At 36.4% G+C, this 27,271-nt stretch overlaps 1 protein-coding gene and 1 pseudogene across 1 annotated transcript in view; one reads left to right on the top strand and one right to left on the bottom strand.

Moving 5' to 3' along the window:
• Positions 1–1,799: 1,799 nt before the first annotated feature.
• KCNH5 (potassium voltage-gated channel subfamily H member 5) overlaps positions 1,800–27,271 on the bottom strand; it is a 264,845-nt gene continuing 239,373 nt past the window's right edge. Inside the window, exon 11 of the mRNA XM_026000547.2 lies at positions 1,800–6,276. Within this exon, the coding sequence (XP_025856332.1) occupies positions 5,329–6,276 (948 nt within the window). The 3' untranslated portion in view covers positions 1,800–5,328. The remainder of the gene's footprint in view (positions 6,277–27,271) is intronic.
• LOC112927980 (lymphokine-activated killer T-cell-originated protein kinase pseudogene) lies at positions 7,892–8,891 on the top strand (annotated as a pseudogene).

Below are 27,271 nucleotides of genomic sequence, written 5' to 3' on the forward strand. Positions count from 1 at the left end.
CATGTAGGATGTAGGGTATAAGTATGACATGTAGGGTGTAAGTACAAAGTTTAGACTGAGAGCAAGTTGAAAATATTTATTTACATATGTGTAGAATACATATGTAATACAACTGTGATTTGGAATGCCATCACAGTGGATGGCCTATCACAGTGGATACAAGTATAAACATTATCAACTATTTAGCAAATAAGTCAAAAATATTAGAATGGATAATAAAAAGTCATGGTCAATGATGAAGGATTCCCTTAAATCTCCCATAATGTTTCTTAAATATATCAGGCATTTATAACTAATCCTTCTTTAACTTGAGAAATCGTGTCTGCTTTCAAAATAATGCCTAATTCCTAATTTGTAATAACAACTTTAAAATTCTGATAATGACAGCAAGATTAGAAAACCCAATAAGAGATCTCAATGTCTCTAATAGTATGTACAATTTGCCTCCTTATTTCTAGGTGCTCTTGTTATGCTCTTTACACAAAGGGACTGCAGATGTGAGTGTATTTTTTAGGATACAAGACTCTCTTTGCAAAATGAACAAATACTAACAAAATGGATCTCATTTTCAAAAATAAAATGTTTACATATTATTAAGTGGCTTCCTAGAGCTATCAATATTACCAATCATATAATTATAACTTTTTAAATTAGAACACTCTAATTTAGGACACAATAACATCAATGGTTTTTTAATTTAATTCAAATGGTTTTCCTTTTTTGACCTTTTTTCCTAGTTCAAGATACATATTGAAAAATCAATTTGCCATCAGAAAAGATTCTTTCACAATTAAGAATTCTGTTATAAGAGCATCTGCCCAGTGGAGCCATATATCATAAGTCAAGATTATTTTTATACAAAAATTTGAAAGATGAACTACTCTGTACCTTGAGTACACAACGATTTTTTTTAACTTTCTCACAAGATTGAGAATTTCTGCTGAGCAGTATGATTAAATAAAATAAGCAAAAATCATAATATTTACATGTCTTTTTCTCTTTCTCTCTTATCTCAAAAGACCTTCAGTCTTTCCATGTTTATTTAATTAGTAGTTCTAAATTCCCAGACAACTTCCTTTTGCTCACATGTCAGTGACTAATAATTATTTAGCCATCAGTGCCTTTCCCACCAACCTCTGACCAGAGAAATCTCCTCTAAACCCTAGAAAAATAGAGAGTACATCTCAGCAGCTCTTCAATGAAAGAAAAAATTAATAATTTATCTTAACGTGATTTTCATTTGAAAGAAAGATGATTACCCACTGACCTAACATCATCTTGATATAAGAATGGAACAGTTCTTATCTTAATTTTATTATTTATTGGTGGGGAAATTGAAGCCCAGACACACCAAAGAACAGTTAATTTGCCCAGAGTTACAATGTAATTGTGGCAAAGCTAGATTCAGAATCCAAGATGGAGCTCAGATACTAATCCTAAGATGTTTTCCAAAAGATTGTTCTTTCTTCTCTCCCTTTCCATCAGGACCACAAGAGAAATATTCTTATATGTAACAAAATATTAAAACACAACATTCACATAATTACAAAATATTCATATTTTAAAGTTATCCATGTATGATATGTACATTCTAGATAAATTTTCTCATAACCTACATAAAATTTTGGAAAAGAGACATAAAATAGCTTAAAAGATAAAAATTATACAAGGTAGTAGAATTCATTAGGAATGTGACACATAATTTCACTAGTACCAGCCACTGCACACTTTAAAAAGTCACCGCTCTGAAGGCTAATTTTGTCTTAAGTTTTCTAAAAGAATTTAGTAATTTAAGATAGAACAGCAAATGGGCCAGATCTCAGGAGAACAAAATCTCCTTAAATTTAAAGGAAACTGCGATTTGCATTTGGGCTGCATTAAGATTAATTTTCAAAACGGCATTTTTGTTAGTGGTCATATTAATATTCCTATTAACATGCTGGGAACTCCAGGGGTATATAGTCATCTAGATTTAAAAGTAGTTTAAAATCCCATATTTTCTAATTCTCTTGCTCTGATCTACATACATCTTTTTTAACTGAGTAGTTAGGACAATTGTACAAGGGAGATGAGACCCAGTGTCATAAAAAATCATTTTCCATTTTAACAATGAAGTATATGTCTCTATTCAACATCTATGCCCAAACCATTCTAAATACTATTTATGTCATTGTGGTGGGACATGAGTAACTTTGGTATTGTCATCTGCCTTTTGTGTGCCTATTTCCTCTTTATCATAAGCTCTTCTATCTACTAGATCATATTTAGTGCAATAATATCCTAATACAGACTGGTAAAACTTGTCATTATGAAGCACAGCTCACATTTCTGTTATTGTTTGACTTTTCCTATTACGTTACAACCACCTGTCTAGGGTACAGCATCTGATCTTCTATTATTATCATAGAAAAATATTGAAGGTATGTAAATTGCTTTGGAAAATGTTTGGATTTTAAATACATATCTATTTACTCCTATTAGTACGTTGTTCAGAAATATAATAATAAAAATTTTATTCTGGATGCACCAAAAGCATCTATATAGTGTAAGAATAAAACATGCAGTCGTCTGGTCCCCCAAAAGAGAATCTACTGTCTATGTGCTGGCTGAGGCAACACAGAACAGGACTATATCATTATTGCACGTACTAAAGCAAGTGTTCACCCTTCATTCAAATCTGAGTAAGTTCAACTGGCAAGAATTGCGGAACCTGGGAACCTAAAAGACTACCTATATACAGTGTTGGCTGAACACATGCATTTCTGCTGAAAACAGCAGAGTGCATTCAGCACCTCGTCGTGTCATGCACATAGGAGCACAGGTGACTGGAAAAGAATACTGTGGTAACTGCACCATAAACAAGCAATTGATCCATTTTCCCCCTTTGAGACAACCTGGAGGAGTTCAAAACCATGTTTCTTGCCCTATGTATTTGAACAATAATATTGTACGCCAATTGAGTCAATGGCAGAACACAGCAAATATTTGCACCACTAATAAGCAAAGGCGTGGGTTGCAACTTCAAATTGCCCTGCTGTTTTAGTCATTCAGATATAACTTTACATCCGTGGTTATTTTTGAAGCATGTGGCTAAAGTTTGACCATTTCTGTATGCCGATTATTTTTTTTTTTACCATTCATTCACCTTTAAAAGCTTAACCAAGCTTGTCTCACACATGGTTAAATAGAAAAATACCCTGAAATTCAATAAATGTCAGAGGTCAATAAAAAAAGTACCATCCTCATCATGAAAGCAATTTAAGTCTCGATTTTGAGGCTGATTCCTTATAGTGTGATTACCTCATTTTCTTGTGCCTGTGGCAGGTAGATGTCATAGCATAGAATGGAGATGTGTTCCCCTGAAAACTTCCATGCTGAGTAATGGAAGTTGTGAGCACAAGAGGGGAAATGGAAGCCATGGCACGTAACACCTGTTCTGAGACTGCTGGATTAAAGAGGCACATCTTGTGGGCATGTTAAGAAGCTCTAATAGAACTTCTAAATTATCAATTGTTTTTATAAATTACTTTGTTCTGCATTTCTCCAGTCTGATTATGATGACTTGTCTTTCAGTTCTGGTGGCTCTGTTTGGGGATGCTGGGAGACAGTTAGAAAAGCTCTTAAAAATGGCAACAGTAGGTCAAAATATCTCCTTTGATTTTGCTGTCATCTTGTGTGTATGTTGTTAACGCATATGTACAGATGGTCTGATAATGTACAAATGACTGGAATATATTTTCAACTTGATGCAAACAGTAGCTTCCCTGTTCCCACAATTAAATGTCATTCATGCACCAGTGTAAAAGTATGCCTCTTTGATCAACTGCATAAAATAGACTTTAGTCAAAACAAAGAAATTTTTCTTAGTTCTTAGAAATGAACATGTATTTTATTCTCAATACACACCATTTAAGGGACTAGCTATACACAACTGTTTGTGACTTTTGTTTTTTAGTTGATAATAGGCACTTTCTAAGAAGAGGATTTATGACTCAAAAGACTCTGAAATTCAGTCTTTAGTACCCCCCTTTCAATAAATGGATCTGCCTGAGCCATGGTAGTCTATTGTATCAACTCAGCAGAAGTCCTGCAGTAGAACTGTGTGCAAAAAGCTTTAGAAAATTGTAACCAGAATAAAATGATAGAAAAGCAGTTTTCTGAACTCAGCAACTTAATATCTACGTCTTAGAGTTTTTTCTAACCATGTTTTGTGTGTGATCCCTATAAACATTGAGAATCATGTGTGAACAATTCTGTACCTGTGTTTCATCCTAAATTACAGATACGCTGCAAAAACTTGTCTGTGTACATTCTTTATTTTATATTGTTAGAGTTAAAATTTTGATAAAATTACTTGAATGTGTTTTGTTTGTTTCTTTGCCAAGAGCCTTTCAACTTTGCCTTTGGATGGGTTTTAGAAACACAAATTTAGAACACTCATCACAATTGGAAAACCAGCATCACTAACGTGAATTGTTAAAAGGCCCTTTTACCCTGTGGTGCAGTTTTTCTATAATAATATATACTATATTAATAGTTTCATATTTATGGGGTTGATAAAATCAGCTTATAAGATGGCAGCTGTTCTCCAAGACGGAGGGAGTAGGGATTTCCTTACATAAGAGTTAATGATTACTATCTAAGTATAGTGTTGAAAAAGGAGAGGTATAGTTGAGCAAAAATGCAATTCATGCACAAAACTCATAGCAATACGTTCTCAATATCCCACACTGCTATCTGATTTAGGTAACAAAACAATCATTTAGATGGAGCAAACACTGCCGGTTGGGGAAAATAACCTAACACTAAGTTACAGAAAAATATCCTATGAAAAGAGATTATAAAATGGTGCCAACAGTCTAAAAGGTTGAACTCTCCCTTGGCATTAATCTATAATTTTAACTTAACAGAACAGTGAGAAAATGACAACTCGATAGACTCAGCCTGAGATCAAATTTGTCATGGCAACATTGGCAGGTTGGACCCTGATTCTTCAAATATTACATCGCCTTGGTTAACAAAATTCATACCTTTTTTTTATATTAGAATAGAGATTATAAATAAATGTAAAGTGTGCATGCAGTCAACTGCATAATATACAAGCAATATCTATGTTTTAAATAGTCATCTTCTTTGGCAGGCCAGAATCCAGCTGGACATGCAATATTTACATATCAAAATCCATATTATGTTCATCATATTGAAAGCGAGTGAAAATATATATATGTATATACTGTATATACACATATGTATATAGATGTATATACTGTTTTTAATATATTAACAAATATATATGTGTGTATATATATATATATATATATATATATATTAAAAGTGGATTTCATCTTTGTCAGATTCAGGTGACTCCGGCCTTGAAACACTAAAAATATCCTGACACGGTATCTGGGGAGGTACTTGGAGTGGCATTTGGGATTTGGGAGAAGAGGTCTGGGGCACGCTTTTTTCCGAGAGTATTTTTAAAATTTCTGCCACCTGCTTTTCCAGGGCAGTCATCCTGCAGCTTAGCAGCTGGATGTCCTCTTTGAGTTCGTGCTTGACTTCCTGCAGTGTGGTTTGTAAGGCCTGCTCTGGGATGGGGTAAAAGGGGTGCTTGGCATCCGCCTGAATCGGGCTGTGCTCTAGCGGACTTCGGGCCTCTCCGGCCTTATCCAAACGAAGGTCACTTTTTGTAATCCCGCTGTCGCAAGAATCCGTTTTCCTTAGCGGGTTTTTGGTAACGCTGTTCTCGGAGTCGCTGCCCTTGGGGTCCTCTGACAAGAGCCCCAGGGACTCCGCTTTCGTGACGTTATTCCAGTCTTCCTTTTTCTCCTCATGGGCCCCCATGTTATTCTTGAGTCGCAGCCACCCCCTCCCATTTCCATTCTTCATCCTTATCGGGCTGTTGACTTTGAGACATTTGGGGTCCGCCCCGCCGTTGGGCTTGAGCTCCATGGCATCGCGGTTGTTCTGCTTGAGGGCCTCGCTGGTTTTCACGTAGGCCAGGGATGTCTGGATGGGTGTGATCTGCGACACGGTGACCACGCTGGTGCCCGTGATGGAGGCTCCGTTCTGCAGGGAGCGGCTCTCGACCTGGAGCTGGGTGCGCTCGGGCTCGCTCTGCGTGGACCCCTGGTTGCGCAGCTCCTTCTGCTGCTTGAACTTCTGGAAGAGCTTCCGCACCGGGTGGTCCACGGGGATGCTGAGGGTGACCTCGTTCTTCTGCCTGAGGCGCTCCTCTTCCTCTTTCTTCACGTCACTGATTTTTCGGAAAATGATCTGTGGAGGGGGAGAGAGAGATGTTCAGAGCATGATCATAACGATACAGGGACTTGTCATTGTGTGACAGGATGCTGGGCAGGCGCTGTTCTACTGTTGAGGAAACCCTGGAACCGGGTCGGGTCCTTTCTGAAGGGAGGATATAGCCCCGCCCCTTAACAGATGCAACCTACTGAAAACTCACCCTAGGAGCACTGACTGAGCTTGCTTAGCTTAACTTCGTCCTAGCCCCTTGGGTAGGGAAGGGGGAACGTAACGGAGAGACAACTGAAGAGAGGTCCTTGCTTCCCAGTTTATGTTCCCATTTAATAGAAGATATATAAATATGCAGGTCAGTATATTACGCATATAATGTGCACATATGTGTGTATGCATACATGTGTGAGGAAATACATTAAATTTCCTCGTAACACATCGCTACGTTTTGCATGTGTTCCTTTTATATACGAATATAGCCAATGCCATTTTTAATAACTTCCTCCGCTTAGGGGTCAAATTATGGGTTCAAGGCTGCAGAAGTACCAAAACATTAGACGGTCTACTAACAACACAGCAGCTGTCCTGGGTGCGAGGAGAGATTTATACTTATTTATGTGGCTCCAGAGGGCAGAACTAAGATCTGTAAGTAAAAGTTCCTGAGAGGCAAATGTCATCTTAATATAGACTTCATTTCAAACTGCTATCTATTCATTGAATATATTGTCTTGAAAACTCATGAACTTCACATCATTCAAATAGCCAAACAGAAGTAAGGATGCTGTCCAAGTAATACTATGATAGGGTGGGAGATTGGGCTCTTCAAATTTCAATATTCTTTAAAATTGTTTATTATTGTTAGTATTTGTTTTTCTCTTACCATTTTTGCAACCTATATACAGGCTCTTGTCACCCTTTGAAATCTTATAAACAATTTCAGTGTAAAATAAGTGTTTCTCCCATTCAGACTTCAATTTGTTGCCTCAGAACTAAGTGTTGTTAATAGTTTTCTGTGCGTATTTCCAGAGGCTTTTTAAATTAAGTTTTTTAATTCCAGTATTGTTAACATACAATGTTCTTTTAGTTTCAGGTGTGCAATATAGTGATCCAACACTTCCATCCATCAAACGGTGCTCATCACAAATGCACTCCTTAATCCCCATCTGCTATTTAACCCATCCTCCTCTCTGTCACCATGAGTTTGTTCTCTATAGTTAAGTCTGTTTCTTGGTTTGTCTCTCTGTCTCTCTCCTTTTTTTCCTTTATTCATTTGTTTTGTTTCTTAAATTCCATATGAGTGAAATAATATGATATTAGTCTTTCTCAGACCAACTTATTTCACTTAGCATTATATCTGCTAGGTCCATTGATGTTGTTGTAAATAGCAAGATATTCTTTTTTATGGCTGAATACTATTTCATTGTATTATTTACACCACACTGTCTTTATCCATTTTTCTACCGATGGACACTCGGGTTGCTTCCACAATTTGACTATTGAAAATAATGTTGCGACTAACAGGGGTGCAGGTATCCTTTGAATTAGTTTTTGTTTTTTGTTTTGTATTTGGGGAGTATATTTTAACTATAGAATTAAATACATGGGGGAGGGTCCGGTCGCAAAGACTGTTAACAGTGTTTATTACAATGGAAGAAATCAATAATTTCAAGACACCAAGCAAATTATCGGAAAAAAAGAAATCTGCATTATGTTCAACTCCATGTATAAATATTCCTGCCTCTCCATTTATGCAGAAGCTTGGCTTTGGTACTGGGGTAAATGTGTACCTTATGAAAAGATCTCCAAGAGGTTTGTCTCATTCTCCTTGGGCTGTGAAAAAGATTAACCCTAAATGTAATGATCATTACCAAAGTATGTATCAAAAGAGATTAATAGATGAAGCTAAGATTTTGAAAAACCTCCATCACCCAAACATTGTAGGTTATCGTGCCTTCACTGAAGCCAGTGATGGTAGTCTATGTCTTGCTATGGAATATGGAGGTGAAAAGTCTCTAAATGACTTAATAGAAGAACGAAATAAAGACAGCCAAGATCCTTTTCCAGCAGCCATAATTTTAAAAGTTGCTTTGAACATGGCAAGAGGGTTAAAGTATCTACACCAAGAAAAGAAACTGCTTCATGGAGACATAAAGTCTTCAAATGTTGTAATTAAAGGTGATTTTGAAACAATTAAAATCTGTGATGTAGGAGTCTCTCTGCCACTCGATGAAAATATGACTGTGACTGATCCTGAGGCCTGTTACATTGGCACCGAGCCTTGGAAACCCAAGGAAGCTTTGGAAGAGAATGGCATTATTACTGACAAGGCAGACATATTTGCCTTTGGCCTGACTCTGTGGGAAATGATGACTTTGTCTATTCCACACATTAATCTTCCAGATGATGATGATGATGAAGATAAAACTTTTGATGAAAGCGACTTTGATGATGAAGCATACTATGCAGCTTTGGGGACGAGGCCACCTGTTAATATGGAAGAACTGGATGAAACGTACCAGAAAGTAATTGAACTTTTCTCTGTATGCACTAACGAAGATCCTAAAGATTGTCCTTCTGCTGCACACATAGTGGAAGCTTTGGAAATAGATGTCCAGTGATCCCCACATATTCATGACTACTGCCTTTACGTGTGGCTCATGTATAGAACTGTTCTGTTTACTCTAATACACTATAGAGTTACTATGATAAGCTGTAATTATTAGACTTTTTGGAAGTGACCCACTTTAGGACCACAGCGCCTAGTTAACATTTAAACAGTTGTATTTGTTAATATGCTTCTGATGATAAGCATTTGAGATTATAGGTTTTCTATTAAGTTCAGGAAACTAGCTACTTATGTATTTGAACGTTTATATATATGTATAAAACACTAGCAGTAATACAATGCTATAAACTCTATGCCTAACATTAATTTGGATCGAGTGACCATCACTTTTACTGTTTCTCAAATATTATTTTAATGGATCTATTGAAATTAGCACTTTGTGCTGTACAAAAAGAAGTCTACGTTTGCTTATCTTTTAAGCCATTTAACTATTTCCTGGCCTTTTTTGGCTGATGTGCTTATTATTAAATATGGTCACCAGAAGCTGAGAGAATATGGCTCACAAGACTAGCTTCCTGGGTATTTAGATGTTTCTGGTTAAGGCTTATCTTGCTCTCTCCATTCTCCCCAGGTCTTTGGCTTTCGCTTTATTAGATGTATTTTCTGTTTTGAAATATTTTTATTTAGTAATCTATATCTTAAGCATTTTGTAGTTCTGGCATAAAAATAAAATCCTAGTAGGATGATATAAAGGAGACTTCAGTTACAAAAAAAAAAAAGAATTAAATACATAGATAGGTAACCACAAGTAAGTATGCATAAATTCCACTTAAAATGTCTTTTGAAAATAATACTGGGAAGAACTTAAAACTCCATCAAGAGAAGTAAATGTGTTGACTTTTGTAAGAAATTACCACTAATATTATCAGAATTAGAAGTGAATTTAATGAGTGTGAGATTTTTTTTGCTCAGACTCCCTCTGAAGAACGAAATAACTGCAGGTGAAGACTGTAAGGAAAATTCAGAAGAGAGTTGTATTAGATACAGTGCTCTCAGAACCAGACAAGTTTCTGAGGCTAGAAAAATTACTTACCTCATCACCCTCTCTCATTAACTTATTGGTTAGATTGGAGATATATGTGAAGTATATGGCATATAAAAGACACTCAAAATATGTTGGTTCTTTCCATTGAACGCTCATAAATCACTTTCTATTTGAAACCATTTCCATCACCTCTTAAAGATTCAACATCTTCCAGAGTAACATACAAACAGCGATTTATTACTAGAAACCAATACTAGTTATGGTCACTGTTAACAAAAAAGTCAGGGAATAGCAATTCTTTAAGAGCAATCTCTAAATTGAAATTGATGCCCTAAATACATCTTATCAAGTGGTAATGATTTGTATTTTAAAATAAATATTCTCTAAATTCGATAACTGTCTATAAAGACCAGCATATTTTTCCCTTTCTAGTGGCACATGAAATTGGATCTTTTTAAATGATGTAATACTAATCTGAAAGTCTGATATCAAAGCTTTAGCAGTTTAATTAGAAGTTTTTCAAAGGGTTGACATGTTCCTCATGCTGTCCTAAGTAGACAGAGCTTATGCTGAGACTTCAAGATATTAACACTCTTTTTGGATGAGACAGATCCAAACCTGGAAAACACAGATATCATATTCCTATTCCATCCATTTTCATTGAAAAGGTACTTAATTCTGTTTTAGGGACTGACATGAGGGGACAAATGACTGGCCATGTCCTCCTTTCTACTCAATTCTGACATTTCTGTTTGTTTTTCTAAATGTAGTTCCTTAGCCTTGGTGCAATGTAGTAACTGAGAGTGGCCTTTAGATTTGCAATAAAATTATCTATTTCAAACTCTCAATGATGGAAGGCAGGTGATTGGCAGATAAGAATGTTAGATAAAATGCAGGACATCCATGCAATATTTCAGACATACTACTTATACAGAAACATCAGACATTATTTATCTGAATGGGACATATTTATACTTTAAAGCATATTTGTTGCTTACTTGAAATTTAAATGTAACTGCATGTCCTGTATTCTTGTTTGCTAAATTTGGCAACACTACTGGTATAAAATAGACAAAAATATTACTATCTCTGTAGTGTCCATGTGCACTGCTGTGTGAAGTTCACAGTTTTTAGAAATTACAATAAAATATTTGGTGTCCATGGAACTGAGAATTTGTTAGTATCTTAGGCTAGAGCTTTATGTTTTATAATTTCAATACAATGGCTAATGATTGCTTACAATTATTAGGTGCTTAGCAAGTTTAGATTGCTTAATGATTAAAGTCCATGTAAAACATCAATAAAATAAGCCTTTTGCAGCTTCCCTAACCACCATCTGGCCCCTCCCCACAAACCAAGAACAAACAAAGGTGTCTGGACTGCTACTATCAAGCTGAGAACAGAGACTCCAAATGCCAAACTACCTAGTACAAAGGGAATCCGGTCACAGAGCCAGGCTGCCAGTCTGCATCAGGGGATGAATAAGATAGAACTGGGTTAGCATATTTTGCCACCATGAAGATATAAAAGGAATTGAGAAAGAATAGAGGTTTGGGATCTTAGAATCCTAAGTGCTGCACATTGTTCCTTTCCTTCCATCTCCCCACTCTAGCGGGACAGAAGATGAGGTGATACTAGACATAGCCCCTGGAGCTTTAGAGGCACTTGGGAACATTGAGACAGGCCCTGACTTATCTGGAGTTTGCAGAGCAGCAGGATCCATGCTGTTTACTTTCTGGAGTCAACAAAGCATGCTGAAAGAGCATACACCCTCTTTAGAAGGGAAAGGTTCTCCTCTTTGTTTCTACTAGCACTTCTTGTGTGCCTGGATAGACATGGCTAGGATTCCCATGGGCCCAGGAGCTACGGAAGGTAGACAATGGTGACATCAGCCCCATAGAAGCCAGATGAGGCAAAGGTTCACCATGAGGTAGGAGAATTTATCACACTCTGTAGGATACCTGCTAGCAGGTCATTTCAGACCATTATATATGCCACACAATAAATAGTGCCCAGTAGTTAGATGTAGCCAGCTTGAAGGCCAACATTTTGAGGAGTGACTACAGGCCCTCCAGATCTCACAGACAAGCCCTGGGTGTGAAGTAGACCTCCCTTCCCATAGCAACAGGCCCACAGGCAATCATAAGCCCAGTGAAAGCAGAAGCAGGTAAAGAGGGAGGGCTGGGAAGAGAGGATCATGAAGAAATTTCTTATTCAAGCTACAGAATTTGAGCTAGAGCCAAAAGGAAAACAGTAATACTTGGATTGATCAACTACTTACCATAACCAGGCTTCTAAGCCAGAGGTAACTTTTACAAAATTACTGGGTTAGATGGAGTTTAATGAGTGAGATGTAATTTATTTTACTTATTTTGGCTGTAGAACGGAAAATATAACTTATTGAAAAATACTTATTAAAATTTTGCATACAGCAAAGGGTCACTTCCACATATGTGTTATCTCATTTAATTGTCATAACTACTCCTTGATATAGAGGTCCTATCATTCTCATGTTACAGAAGAACAAACTGAGGTACAGAGAATTTAAGTGGTTTGCCTCAGGCCACCATGGAGTAAGTGGCCAGGATAAATCCAAGAAGTCAGATTGCAAACAGTTGTCACCATTACACTCTACTGCAGCTCTGTAAGGGAATTTTGACACTTCCTCCTGGGCCCCACAAAGATGTGGATAGTTGAGTCGGGTAAAATAGGGAGTGATACAGCAGTTTCACATCCAACAGATAACCCTTCATAGAACATTTGTCATGGAGAACCATCCTTGAAAGCAGTGAATTGAAGAAAGGACCACGCTTGCTGAATAATTGATAGCTGGGGAGGGTGTTGGGGGAGCCAGCCTCTAAGCTCCCCTCATTCTTAAAAGCAAAGCCAGTAGGCTTGCTTTACTCTATATCCCTTTAAAACACAAGCTGCCATTTTGTAGCTTCTTGCTCTCTTCAAGGCAGCTCTTGTGTTTTCTTCTAACTTGCTTCTACTTATATTAAATATATTACCTTTACCAAAAATAGGGGGTGGGGTGGGTCAAAAGGTATAATTTTCCCTGGGTTCTAAAACCATTCTTCATCCCACTACTACCTAGATTCATTTGTTTATGGCAGCAGAGATTTTTGTTTCATTTGTTACATGCTTTATCTTTAGTCTCTACAACAGTGTTACACTGAAAGTCCTTAATAAGTAAATGTTATTAGTTAATTCAGTAACCTCTTCATATATTCAGCAAAGTTTGTGATACGTCTAGGAATAGAAAATACTACAAACAGGAAGATTTGCTACTTTTTTAAAACTATTCTTCACTCACTAAACTACAAATCAATGTTATCTGTATTATTGTAATTGATCATTAATGTCTACTCATTTCTGCATTTGGAGGCAAACACTACCTGCATTTGGAGGCAAACACTACTACCTCATCTACCTCCTGGCACCTTCACCTAGCCCACTGCTGGACACAAGTAGATAGTTAACAAATGCTGGCTAAATATAATCATGTTTAAACCTTTGACCCACAAATCAATTTTTAAAAACTTGAATGAGAACCTATCTTCGATTCCATTGTAAGGATGCGATAACAACCATTAAGGACTTATTTTCCAGGTGGTGACAATGTCACATTTTCTTAATGCAGGGTAATAAGCACTGAAATTAAAAACAAAGAAATAAAAAATGAAGAGATGATTTTAACATGCTTACAAGGTTTAAGACTAATCTACTGAGGTATGACTACCAGCTGAACCATGTCATATATGTGAAGTATGACAGCTTTTTGTTCTGTCTTAAGTTATAAAGAATGCATTATAGACCAAGAAAATAAAACAGCAGGGGTGCCTAATGAAAGTAACTCACTGTTTTCCAAAAACATTAAATGTAATAGGCCCTCTCTATAAGTTCTCACCGTTTTAAAGATAACTTTATGACCCTAAACTCCAAATTTAAATAACAATGTATTTTTATTACTAAGGAGACTACATTTCATCATAAAAATAGCATGGTAATTACTCTACATTACCATTACAAGCATGAACATTCTCAAATATATTCTGCTGAATCCTTCTTTTTAAGAAGTGTTTTTTATTTTTTAATTATGCATGTAATAAAATGATTCAACTTAATAACAGAATGGGAAGATGGATAAATTTTATTTAGTTAAGCCCTTTTAAAAGAGCATTTTTTTGTTTGTGTGGCTTTTTTTTTTTTTGGTCTTTATTTTTTTTTATTTAAATTCAATTAATTAACGTGTAGTGTATTATTAGTTTCAGAAGTAGAGGTCAGTGATTCATCAGTCTTATATAATAGCCAGTGCTCATTACATCCTGTGCCCTTCTTAATGTCCATCACTCAGTTACTCCATTCCCCCCCAACCCTCAGTTTGTTTCCTATGATTAAGAGTCTCTTATGGTTTGTCTCCCTCTCTCATTTTGAAAAAGGGCATGTTTTTATTTCGATTTTTAAAAATTTTGCCACTAGTCTTTGGCAATTGAAAGAAAGAATCTGCAAACAATAAGCATTTTCATAACTGAGCTAATTCCTACATGGGCAATGTGTCATACAGAAAGTAAAACATTTCTTGCCAAATAAATGCATAAGTTATATAGATTGATTTTATACAAACATCACACAGAAATGATATTTTTCTCTAGAAAAAAAAAGTTAATTCCTCCAAAGAAATTATTTTAGAAAATGTGAAAGGATCTGAGTGCTCTTAGAATGACATGTGAATTAAACAATGTTAAAGAAAAAACTATGTATCCATAATTCTCAACATGACAATAAATCAGCTTTTAAAACTCCAGTATTTGGGGGTTTTCTCAGTATTAATAACCTAAAACCCTTGCCCTTGATGTACTCTGCCTCTATCTTTTGCCCAATGGCAAATCAAATTGCCAATGAACACCACAGAAATTAAGGACAAAATCAAAAAAAAGAAAAATCATGAATCAGGCTATGATTCCAGACACACATTCATTGGCAGAATGCACAATAGCCTGTACTGTTTCTACCAGCAAAGAGGTTTATTTCATTTAAGCTTTGCTTCATTATGTTCTGCAGAGCCCATGCTGGAAGGTTTAATTTATTTAAATGATAAAAGCTTCTTAAACTTAACAGGGAACATGGCCAACTGAGCTTTCCATTTCAAAAGTAGGACATTTGATCATAAAAGTGATATCAAAACTGAATAATTTGAATGTGTACTGAACTTTGAAATCCAATAAAGGCAAGGAAAAAAAAGAGTTAGAATCATTTGTTTAATAACATGGATTTAGTGTTATATAATTTGAAGGAAGATAGGGGAGCTTCCCCTAAATGGCCCATCTCTTTCCAGATCCATGAATCTAGGGAATTGACTAGGAATTTATAACTATATGTGATCAGATAGAAGCAGCAGTTCGTCTGACCCTTATGGGATCTAGTGGGTTTTGTTCTTTGGTTCTTTGGTTCTGGAAACTTAGTCACTAATCGCACTCTAGTTCTTTCAATCCATTCCAGGCTAAACTAACACAACAATGCAGTATTTATTAAACACCATCATGTATGTAACAGAGGCTATAAGCTCATCTTAATGAAGGCCTCAGTGATGGCAGCTGTGACAGATGGTCATTCAATAAATTTAGATGTTGAAGGAAGGGTATAAATGACATGTCACACTCTATTTTGGAATATGGCTGCCTTGCTTTACTTTGGACAAGGAATGTGTTACAGATCTAGTTCAGCCTCTTAGGTCCTAAATAAATTTTGAGGAATTAACTAATTGATAAATGTAAAAATGAAAAAGGAAAGGGAGATGAGTGGATAGGAAAAAGAAAAGAAGGGAGGAAGGGGGGAAGGGAGAAAAGGAATATCTTTGACTTTGTTAATATGTCAGGTAATGTCTAATATGGATAAGGGTAGTTAGTAATTTGCAAATACAACACATCCTAGAGTTACTAATTCTATTACTGAATTTACTAATGAAATCTTCTAGTCCTCATTTTTCTTTACCATATAGAAGGTCATTAATTTCAATTAATGGGGCTATCATAAATATGAAAATATATTTTTCATAAGCAACAAAACATATATTGTAAACCCCATTACTGGTGTTACCATAACTCTGAAATAGTTGCTCAGTGTTTCTGTTTCTATTCCTAAAGTCCTTTCATTTAAGAAAAATAATGAAAGAAGAAAGAAAAAGTCTTCAAAACCAAGTAAATGGCTATTCCAAGGTAAAACCAGCAAGATTTAGATTCATTGTCTCAAGTATGTAATCCAGGAATTGCTCTCCCTGCCCCAATTTCTAGCCCCATTTCCCCTCATTCCATTTTTTGCTATTGTGTATCAAATATGATAGCATCCCAGGCAAAAAAAAAATCACAGGATAAAATTAAAGTGCTTTAATAAGTCACCATCCCTACTGCCTCTCCAAACTGTTTCCTTCACTCCTCATTTGCCCTCCACATACCTGCTACACTCAATCACTTTGAGATCCACAATCTACCTGTGATACTGCAAATAGCGTTCTCTCTCCTCCCCCTCACAGGCTGGGGAACTCCTACTTATCCTTTAATACTCAGCTCAGCTGTGTTCTTCTTTATGAAGTAGGACCAGCTACATAATTTGTAGGGCTCGATACAACACAAAAATTCAGAGCCAGGGAAATTGTTAAGAAAGTGAAATAAAAGACATCCAGAAGGAAAAGAAGAATTAAAAGTATCTCCATTTGGAGATGACATGGTTATGTATACAAAAATTCCTGAGAAATACACACACTTACAGTATTATAGGTAAGAAAGGAGTACAGAAGGATGCATGACACACACACAAAAAAAACAATATAAAATTAGTAGTATTTCTATATACTAGCTAGGAACCACCTGAAAATGAAATTAGGAAAATAATTTCATTGACAATAGCATCAAGGAATAAAATACTTAGAAAAAAATAACAAATGTGCAAGACACAATAATTACAAAACATTGTTGAAATAAATTAAAAACTTAAATAAATAGACATTTCATGTTTACGGATTGGAATAACAATATTCCTGAAATTGACATGCAGATTCAATTTAATTCCTATTAAAATTTTAATTGCCAATTTTTCAGAAATTGACAAGCTGACCCTAAAATTTGGATGGAAATGCAAGGGACCCAAAATAGCCAAAATAATACCAAGAAATAAGAATGTAACTGGAGGACTCACACTTCGCAGTTTTAAAACTCATTACAAATCTACCATAATCAAGACACTGAGGTATGCCATAAGAACAGACATACACATCAATTCAATAGAAGTAAGTGTCCAAAACTAAACCCATGCATCTATGCTCAGTTGCTTTTTGACAAGGATACCAAGGTAATTCAATGAGGAAAGATTAATCTTTTCAACAAATGGTGCTGATTCAACCACATATCCACAAATGAAAAATGAATACAGACATCAGCCTCACACCATATACAAAAGTTAATTCAAAATGGATCAAAGACCTAAATGCAAGAACTGAAAGCTATAAACTTCTTAGAAGGAGACAGCAGCATAAATCTGGGTGTCTTGATTTAGGGAAAGTTTTCTTAGACACCTAAATCTCAAACCACCAAAAATAATTAAATAAACAAGCTGGGCTTCATCAAAATTCAAAATTCTTTTGCTTCAAAGGACACTCTCAAGAAAGTAAAATGACAACCCATAAAATGGGAGAAAGTATTTGCAAATTATATATTTTATATGATTATAATATCCAGAATATATAAAGAAGTATTATGACTCAGCAATTAAGAGACAAAAGAAAAACAAATAAAAAAACAATCAAAGGGTTTAAGGGGTTTTTTAAAAAAGATTTTATTCATTTATTTGACAGAGAGAGAGAGAGAGAGAGCGCACAAGCAAGGGGAGTAGCAGACAGAGAGGGAGAAGCAGGCTTCCTGCTGAGCTGGGAGCCCCATGTGGGGCTCGATCCTGCGACCCTGAGTTTAACTGACTGAGCCACCCAGGTGCCCTTCAAAGGATCTGAATAGACATTTCTTTAAAGAAGATATACAAATGTCCAATAGGCACATGAAAAGATACTCAATATCTTTAGTCATTAAGGAAATGCAAAACCAAATGTAATATACTACAAATCCTCTAGGATGGCTGGCATTGAAAAATAACATGCTATTAAAAACAGAAAATAAGCGTTGGGGGGATGTAGAGAAACTGGTGCCCCCATACATTGCTGGAACGATATAAAATGGTGTAGCCTCTGTGGCAAACAGCTTGGCAGTTTCTCAGAAAATTAAACATAGAGTAACAATATGACCCAGCAATCCCACACCTAGGTAGATACCCAAGAAAAATGAAAACATACAGTCACAGGAACATATTATTCATGAGAGCCAAAAAGTAGAAACAACCCAAAGATCCAGTACCTGGTGAATCAGCAAACAAACTGTGGTCTATATGGATACCAAGGAATAGTCTTGAGCCAGAAAAAGGAATGGAGTACTTATACATGCTACAGAATGGACGAACCTTGAAAACATAGGAAGCAAAAGAAGCCTGACACAAGAGGTCACATATATTTGATTTCACCTATATGAAATGTCCAAAATAGGCAAATTTAGATATATATGTATAGCTATGGGGGCAAGTGGGAAATGGAGAATGACTACTAACGGGTATGGGGTTTCTTTTGGGGGAGATGGAAAGGTCCTGAAATTGATAGTGGTGATGGTTGCACAACATTGTGGACATACTAAAAAGCACTAAATTATATACTTTAAAATGATGAATTGTATGGTGTGTGAATTATATCACAATTAAAAGGATGCAAGTCTTCTTGTTCAAAATTATTAAGAATTTCGAGATACCAACAGCAGAGCATTAAAACGAGAACAGGGACGCCTGGGTGGCTCAGTAGTTGAGCATCTGCCTTTGGCTCAGGGTGTGATCCCAGAGTCCCAGAATCGAGTCCCACATCGTGCTTCCTGTGGGGAGCCCGCTTCTCCCTCTGCCTGTGTCTCTGCCTCTCTCTGTGTGTCTTTCATGAATAGATAAAATCTTTAAAATAAATAAATAAATAAACCAAGAACAGATCCCTTTAAGTGCAAAGCCCCGTATGGCACAGGTTGAGCATGTGTGAAGCTAGCTCCACTAGGAGGCTTTCACTTGCTGCCCCAGGAAGAACTGGGTCCATTCTATCCTACACCCTAATAGCACTTGCTTTGTAACACTTGTTGATGGCGGTACATGGCAGCAAACAAGATATTCATTCACATTATGAGTATTTGTCAAACACTCATCATGTTCCAGGCTGTGTTTTGGAGTTAGGTATATGTCCATAAACAAAATAAAACTCCCTTAATATTCCATAGAATGTCAGGTGGCAGTGTGAGCTACAAAGAAAAATAAAGAGCCGTTGGGTCTCTTTGAGGCAGGGCTATCTGAGCAGAGATAGTGATGAAATGAAAACCTGGATCATGCAGACTGCCACAGGGAGAGGGGGATCCCCAAGGTGAGAGTAGAGTAGTAGAGAGGACAAAGGGAAAAGAACTTGGAAAAGTGGGAGGGCAGGGACTTTGAGTTTTAGATCTGAGGGAAGTCATGGAAGGGGATTCACATGACCTCACATTGAGATGATTGCTCAGGTTTCTTTGGGGGAAGATAATCTGGAAAGTGAGGAGGATAGAAGGGTACCAATTAGAAGGCTCTTGGAGTAATCCAGGTGAGACATCAGGATGACTTAGAACTGGGAGGTAGGAATGGATGTGGTGAGAGGTGATCAGATTCTGGATTCAGTTTGCCAGTAAAACTGACAGGTCTGCAGACAAGCGGTTGAACAATTTGAGAGAAAAAGAGAAATTTTTTTAAAAGCCTCTCTTTAGTCTAAGCCCAAGGATAAATGGTAATGGCACTTTCTAAGATGGGGAAGCTGGGAATGGAGTGGCCTATAAACTAGAAAGGTGATTTATCCACACACACCCCACCAGCCATAAACATGCACACACATAGATATGCATGCATACACACACATGCATGACAGACAAAGGTGGGGCAGGAAACAGGCTGACTAAACACTCCCATTAAAAGGGGACAGGGAATATGGCTCAAAGACTCCCCAGTCACTGGTCCACAGCAGTGATCCAGTCTGCCAGGCAGGTGTTGTAAGGCCGCTCAGCCCTGGCAGTGGGGTAAACTCCTTTATTAGTTTCCCAGCCTGCTGTGTGGGATAAGCTACCTGGAATAAGCTCTCCCATCCAGTGTCCTCTGTGGCTTCTGACCAGAAGCCACCTTCTTCCGGAGGTGGTTCTTTGTCCATATTCTTTTTTTTTTTTTAGATTTTATTTATTTATTCATGGGAGACACACACACACACACACACACAGAGATTGAGAGAGAGAGAGAGAGAGAGGCAAAGACACAGGCAGAGGGAGAAGCAAGCTCCATGCAGGGAGCCGGACGCAGGACTCGATCCTGGGTCTCCAGAATCATACCCTGGGCTGAAGGCAGTGCTAAACCGCTGAACCACCCAGGCTGCCCTCTTTGTCCATATTCTATAGGCAAACCTGATACAGGGATTGGAGAGTTTGTCCTATTTCAGGATTGAAAAGCTTCCTTAGCTCCTTCCTGCCTGTGAAATTTTGGGGGCCTAAGGTGTGGTATAGGCTCACATAGTAAGATTTTTTTTTAAGACCATGTTTGTGGTTTCTTTGGCAATATACATCTTCCAAAAATTTTAATAAGTTTCTGACCTGTTTACAGTCAATTCCATGTGCCTGCAGTCTCATAAAAAGTTATTTCTGAAGTATAATTCTCAAGCCTGATCTAATGCTTTGCTTTCTTGGTCCTGTCTCTCTCTCTCTCTCTCTCTCTCTCTCTCTTTCTCCCCTTCCCGACCCTGGCCATAATGGCCGCTACACTGAACGCATCAAGCTTTGTAAGATGTCACATCCATTATCTGATCTTTGCTATAAAATTGAGTCTTAATGGACCTTTTTGTAAATGACTTTTGAATCTTATTTCTACTTCTTCCCATTCTCAATTCCTTTCCATAGTTGCTTATAAGCCAGCCAACCTTTGCCTGGGATCACCTTTCTTCTCCTGTCTTACTAAAAGTAACCAGTCACAACCCCCACTCAACTGTTAATGTTGTTTTCTAATCTCTTCCAAAAGAGCTACAACACTGAAAGGCAACCACAAATAGCAACTTTACCAAATGTTCTGTCACTGAAAAATATTTGTCTTCATCTTTCCAAGTCTCAAATACAAATTTCCTTACCTATTTCCCTTCCTAAGTCAATGCCACATATTTTGGAGTAAGCAGTGGCAAGAGCCCTACTACTCATATCAATTTAAATTAATGTCCAAGTAGCATTGCAACTACTATCTATTTGTTAGCATTTGAAAATTCAGGAGAATACTCAGAAGAATAAAATTGTTTTATTTCTAAGTTCTTACCATAGAATTTTTAGCACACTCAAGCTCAAAGGAACAAAACTGGATAAAGAAAAATTATCATCATTATGCTTTGCTCAGCCCTCTGTGTTGCCTGAGTCTTTTTAATACTTTATTTATTTGAGAGAGAGAAAGAGAGAGAGAGAGAGAAAGCACATACATGTGCAAGCAGAGAGAGGGGCAGATTATTAATAATAATATTAATATGCCCTAGGCTGGCCAACCTATAAACCTTTACATCCATCAGTTGAGTTGTATGCTCATTAATAGTCAGTTATATATATGTTTATCAGTAGAGTCTCTTGCTTCACTTAAAGAAACCAAACTAGACTCCCTGCTGGGTAGGAGCCTGACATGTACCTTGATCCCAGGACACTGAGATCATGACCTCAGCCAAAGTCAGATGTTGAACCTGACTTTGAGCCACCCAGGCACCTCTGTATTGCCTAAGTCTTAAATGAATCATTAGATCACACTGTCTTTCAGAATATATTTATTCTGGTCACAGAAGCGATTGTTTCCCAATATTATCATTTCAGAATCTTTGCAATAAAAATACCAGGATTAGGTGAATTGTAGTATTTTTCATGGATTATGTGCTTATTTAATTTTCATAATAATCCATTTTAAAACTGAAAAAACTGAGGCTTACAGCGATTTAAAGATCCTCCCAAGTCTACATAGCTAATGAATGACAAAGCAAGGTTTCCAACCCAAGTCCAGTGGACTCAAAGAGTAGGCTACACTGACTTGAGAATTCTTGACCTAGATTTCAGAGAGGTGCAGAGGGTCTAAAACATCAAGGCCTGGGGAGAAAGCAATCATATGATAAAGGAGGTTGAATCACTTTAATGATGGTGGATGACCAAAGGCATGACTCTAGGCTGGCAGTTGAACACACAGAAGGGGATGTTTACATATGAATATGGTACAAGAGAAGAGCCTTCAGCATGTAAGTAGAAAATAACATTATTTAACATTTGGCAAATGCAATACAATTGATGATGCACTTCAGCTTATGTTACCTAATTTCTCCCTGAAGAAACTTTATAAATCAAGCAGGACAATTATTACTATCCCTATTCAACAGATGAGGGTCAGAGAAGTTATGTGACTTGCCTAAGCTCACTTAGCTAGTAAATGACCGAGCTGGGACTGAAATCTATTTCCTATTGCCAACTTCTGTGTTCTCTCTACTATTACATGCTGACATTCCCGATGCTATTTATAATTTTGTTTCACAGTTTATAATGCACTTTCAACTGTATTACCCTACTAGATCTCATTTGATACTATTCCTTTGTCCCTAGGAACACATCTAATATGTGGCTTTAGCTTTTGCCTTGTAAGATAATTGCTGTCTCTCAGACAGAATAATTACTGAGGTAGGGCAGTTAGTTGTAATACCTTCAAAGATATGTGTTCATAATGAAAGAAAATTTCTGCAGCTTTGTTAGGAAAACCAATTCTAGTATATTTATCTAAGTATGCTCATTTATCTAAGTGTGTTCATTTTTGCATTTGCATTTGATATCTGAAACAATAATGCAGCTCTTAATATCACACACAAAAGTTCTTCACTGTTGGGAAATATAGACTAGGTAGGTAAACAGTTTTCTTTACTGGAGTATTATCTTCTAGAAATATTTAGAAATGTATATCTAGTCTAGATGATATATTACTGTTTTGATCTTTACAGCTGTAATCAAATCTACTTGAAATGTAATAATTGTTTGGTATTTCTTCATTTGGGGCAATCAGAAAACTGAAACTCAGAGAAGTCAAAAAGATTAGGCACTTAGATATACAACCAGCCATTGAAAGGTGGACTCAGAACTCACTTTTCCTGGTTTCTAGGTCCATTTTCCATTTATTCTATGGTTTATCTCTTGTTTCTAAATCAGAACTGTGTGGCAAGAAAAATTTTTTAAAACATCTCTTAGGAATCAGAAGACAAGGGTGTAGATACTATCTCTGACAATGACTACCTGTATAAACTTGGCCAAGCCATTTAGCCCCTCTTAACATCAAGTGTGCTCAAAAATCTATTTAAAGTAAATGGTTATCTATTTTACCAGAATGATACAGCCATTCCATGTAAAATAAACATCAATTGCTTATTTTGAATCTAATGAGTAGGATAAGTATAGCGCATGTTCACCTAGATGAACTGAGAATACAGTCTCTAAGTATTTGCTGTTTGTAAAATAACCAGATTCTGGTGCGGAAATCTCTCTTCTTTCATTCACCACTTAGATCTTTCAACTTTTCATACAAGCAAAATTAGACATGCAAGTGACTTTGTCCTGCATCTTTAGACCATCTCTATTCTATTCCAATTGTTACAAATCATTAAGAACAGACAACTCTAATAGAAAAACTAGCATTTTACAAAAAAAAAATTATATTAATGGCTATTAAATGTATGGAAAAGTGCTCATCTTAATTAGACATTAAAGGAGTGCAATTTAAAACCATAATGTATTACATACTCACCAGAATGGCTAAAAAGAAAAAGAACAAGTGTTAATGAGAATGTAGCAAAGTTGAATTCTCCTAAACTGCTGGTGGGTATACAAATTAATACAACCATCTGGAAAACTGTTTGATGAGTATCTACTAAAGATTAAGATAAACATACTCTAGACTCAGAAATTTTACTCCTACGTATACATTCCCTACAAAAAAAAATTGTATAAGCATAAATAAAGACATGTATAAGGATGTTGGTAGCCAGACCAACCATAATGGCCCTAACTGGAAACCCAAATGTGTATCAAGAGCAGAATGGATAAGTTAAAGTATATTCACTCAGTAGAAAACTCTACAATGAATGTTAATGAGCCCCAGCTATGGACAACATGAATGACCCCTACAAAATAACAGTAAGTGAAAGAAGCCAGATGCAAATGAGTACATACCGTATAATTCTATTTATATAATTCTAAAAATCAAAAAAAAAAAAAAAGAGGGGCCTCTGGCTAACTCTGTCAGTAGAGCATGCAACTCTTGATCTCAGGTTCATGATTTTGAGCCCCACATTGGGCACAGAGCTCATTAAAAATACATAAATAAATAATAAATATCCCCCTAAAGAAGTAAACCTAATCTATTGAAAGTTAGAACAGTAGTTAAATCTTGGGAGGGGGATGTTGTAAATCAGTGGAGCAGGAAATGGGCTTCTGACATGGTTCCTATTCTGTTCCTCTGGCCAGGTGCTGGTTACAGGGATGTATTCAGCTTGTAAAAATCCATCAAGCAGTAATCTAATGGTTTATACACTTTTCTATAAATGAGTTATATTTCAGTTGAAATTTTATATTTACATAATAAATAAGAGCTTGTCCCATCCCCAAGGATTCTCAGTGTGTTAGGAACAGACCCTCTCGTTAGCATGTTACAACAATGCAGTGAGACAATTTGGTCTATTATAATTCATCAAAGGTTTTTAGGAGCCTTTATTACATGCAGGACAGGCTAGTAGGTGTTGAGGATATAATGGTAATAAAATAAGCTTGCTCATTACTATTCCACAAAAAAAAACAAGGGTATGTAAACAGGTAATTTCAACACAATATGTAAATGCAGAGGCTGAGGAATGCACACAATGGGAAAAATTACAAAGGAAGACAAACGATGAAAGACTCTTAACTCTGGGAAACAAACAAAGGGTTGCAGAAGGGGAGGTGGGTGGGGGGATGGAGTAACTGGGCGACAGGCACTAAGGAGGGCACTTGATGGGATGAGCACTAGGTGTTATACTATAGTTTGGCAAACTGAATTTAAATAAAATATTTGAAAAAAACTCAACAACTAAGAGTTCTTTAATTTACCTCCACTTAATCAACAGGACTAATTTACCCATCACTTTCCATTCTCTGTAAAACACATTGGCTGATACCCACAGCACAGGAGATGCCCTAGGCTGGCCAACCTATAAACCTTTATATCCATCAGTTGAATTGTATGCTCATTAATAGTCAGTTATATATATGTTTATCAGTAGAGTCTCTTGCTTCACTTAAAGAAACCAAAATTGAAAATCTCAGAGCCTTCATTATCGTATCGTGTCTTTTTTAAAGATTATATTTATTTATTCATGAGAGATACAGAGAGAGAGGCATAGGCAGAGGGAGAAGCAGGCTCCCTGCAGGGGAAGCCTGATGCCAGAACTCAGTCTCAGGACCTTGGGATCAGGACCTGAGCCAAAGGCAGATGCTCAACCACTGAGCCACCCAGGTGCCTCAACATAACAAAGATAAATAATGTTTCAAAACATTGGTAAATGAAGGTATATTTTGTTAATGCTTTAAGTTAAAATATCTAACAAAAAGTTTTTATTAAACTACTAATTACTTAGCTACATGCAATGCTTTGGTAAAAGTGTAAGTGCCATATTTACTAGGTTTAAATTGTGGTCCTATATTCATTAGCTATGTGATTCTAGTCAAGTTATTTAACCTTTTTGTGCCTCTTTTACTTCATTTGTAAATGGGGATAGTAATAGTACTCTCCTTATATGGCTGTTGTTGGCAATAAATACATTGCTGTATCTAAAGAACTTTGAAGAATGCCTAGCCTACCATATGAATTTTCTTGATCAGTGTTAGCTATTAATATTTCTGGTCATATCACATCAGATAAAAGAGCTGTAGCACTAGAAGATGTAGGATAAATAGGATGAATCTTGAGAGGAAGAAATGTCTAATGATAGTTCATTGCATGAAGCCACAAACGTTGCATGGTGTGGAGATTTGCGAAAACTTCACAAAACTTTGAGCAGGATCTTAAATCATGAGTAGGAATTGACCAAAGAAATAAAGCCTGGAAGGAATTGTGATCAGAGAGACACAGGTGGTAGAGACGCGCAGAAAACTAAGATAATGGTGGATTTAAAGAACCTGGAATTATTCTATATTCTTGGAGTCAAAGATCCCTTGGACTAAGAGATGGAAGATTAATTTAGAAAGGTAATTTTTAATTTACCTTTAAATTTTCTGTTCTTCCTCAAGACTATGAGTTCCATGACAGCAGCCATTATTTCTACTCTTTCCCTAATAAAAATCATTTTATTGAATTGAAGTCAAAGAGTAAGTTAAAATAATCTTCACTTTACATGCAAGCCAAGTCTTTATTCTTTCTTTTCAGACTTTGCAAGAATACATAGTTATTCTTAGCATTTACGTTTATAGTATGAAATGAAAATATACTTTTTGGATTTAATGGATCGTATGCAAGAACAAGAAACATGGATAAAGTATTTTTGTCTGATCCTTATTTTACTAAAGCCAAAATAAAATAGCTGCTAGAGTACAGTAATTTAATTTCAAGCACTGCCTTAGAATTAGTGATTCCTGTAGAATCATCCTAGCGCCTTTAATGGTTATGGGAAAAATGGTGCAAGAGAGGCAAAATCAATAACTTTACAGCAGTAACGTCCACCATGGATCAATTAGTATAATCAGTGGCATAGTAATCAATTTACATGACACATCCCATCTCTTTATTTTCCTTTTGTTATTCTTCACTGTATGGAAAGAAATTTCTCCACATTGTTATTTCTTTTTTAATATTAACAGAATCAAGAAACCTGTTTCCACACCTAATCAAGAACAATATGTGAGTGTTTATTTGTTAAATGAATCTGAGAACATAATAGACTCACAGAAATCATTTTTACTAGGAGAACATTATGACATTATGTAAATGAAAATCTGTCTTTACCTGGAGGCAGACTTCATCCCCCCCACACAAGGACACACATGTCAAAAGCTGGTAGAGTAAAGGTGCGAAGTCACAATTCCAATTGGGTTGGTACTTCAGTAACATATTTATAAATATAAATATAAATAAATATAAATATAAATAACATAGTTCACTATGTTACAAACAATCAGTATAGACTGGGAGGGAGGGGTAGGTAGTAGCTATAGCATGTGACACTCTTTTCTAACAATATCATTTTTCCATCGAATTTATTTGTA

Source organism: Vulpes vulpes, chromosome 6 (genome assembly GCF_048418805.1).
Source record: "Vulpes vulpes isolate BD-2025 chromosome 6, VulVul3, whole genome shotgun sequence".
In the NCBI taxonomy this organism is placed as follows: domain Eukaryota; kingdom Metazoa; phylum Chordata; class Mammalia; order Carnivora; family Canidae; genus Vulpes; species Vulpes vulpes.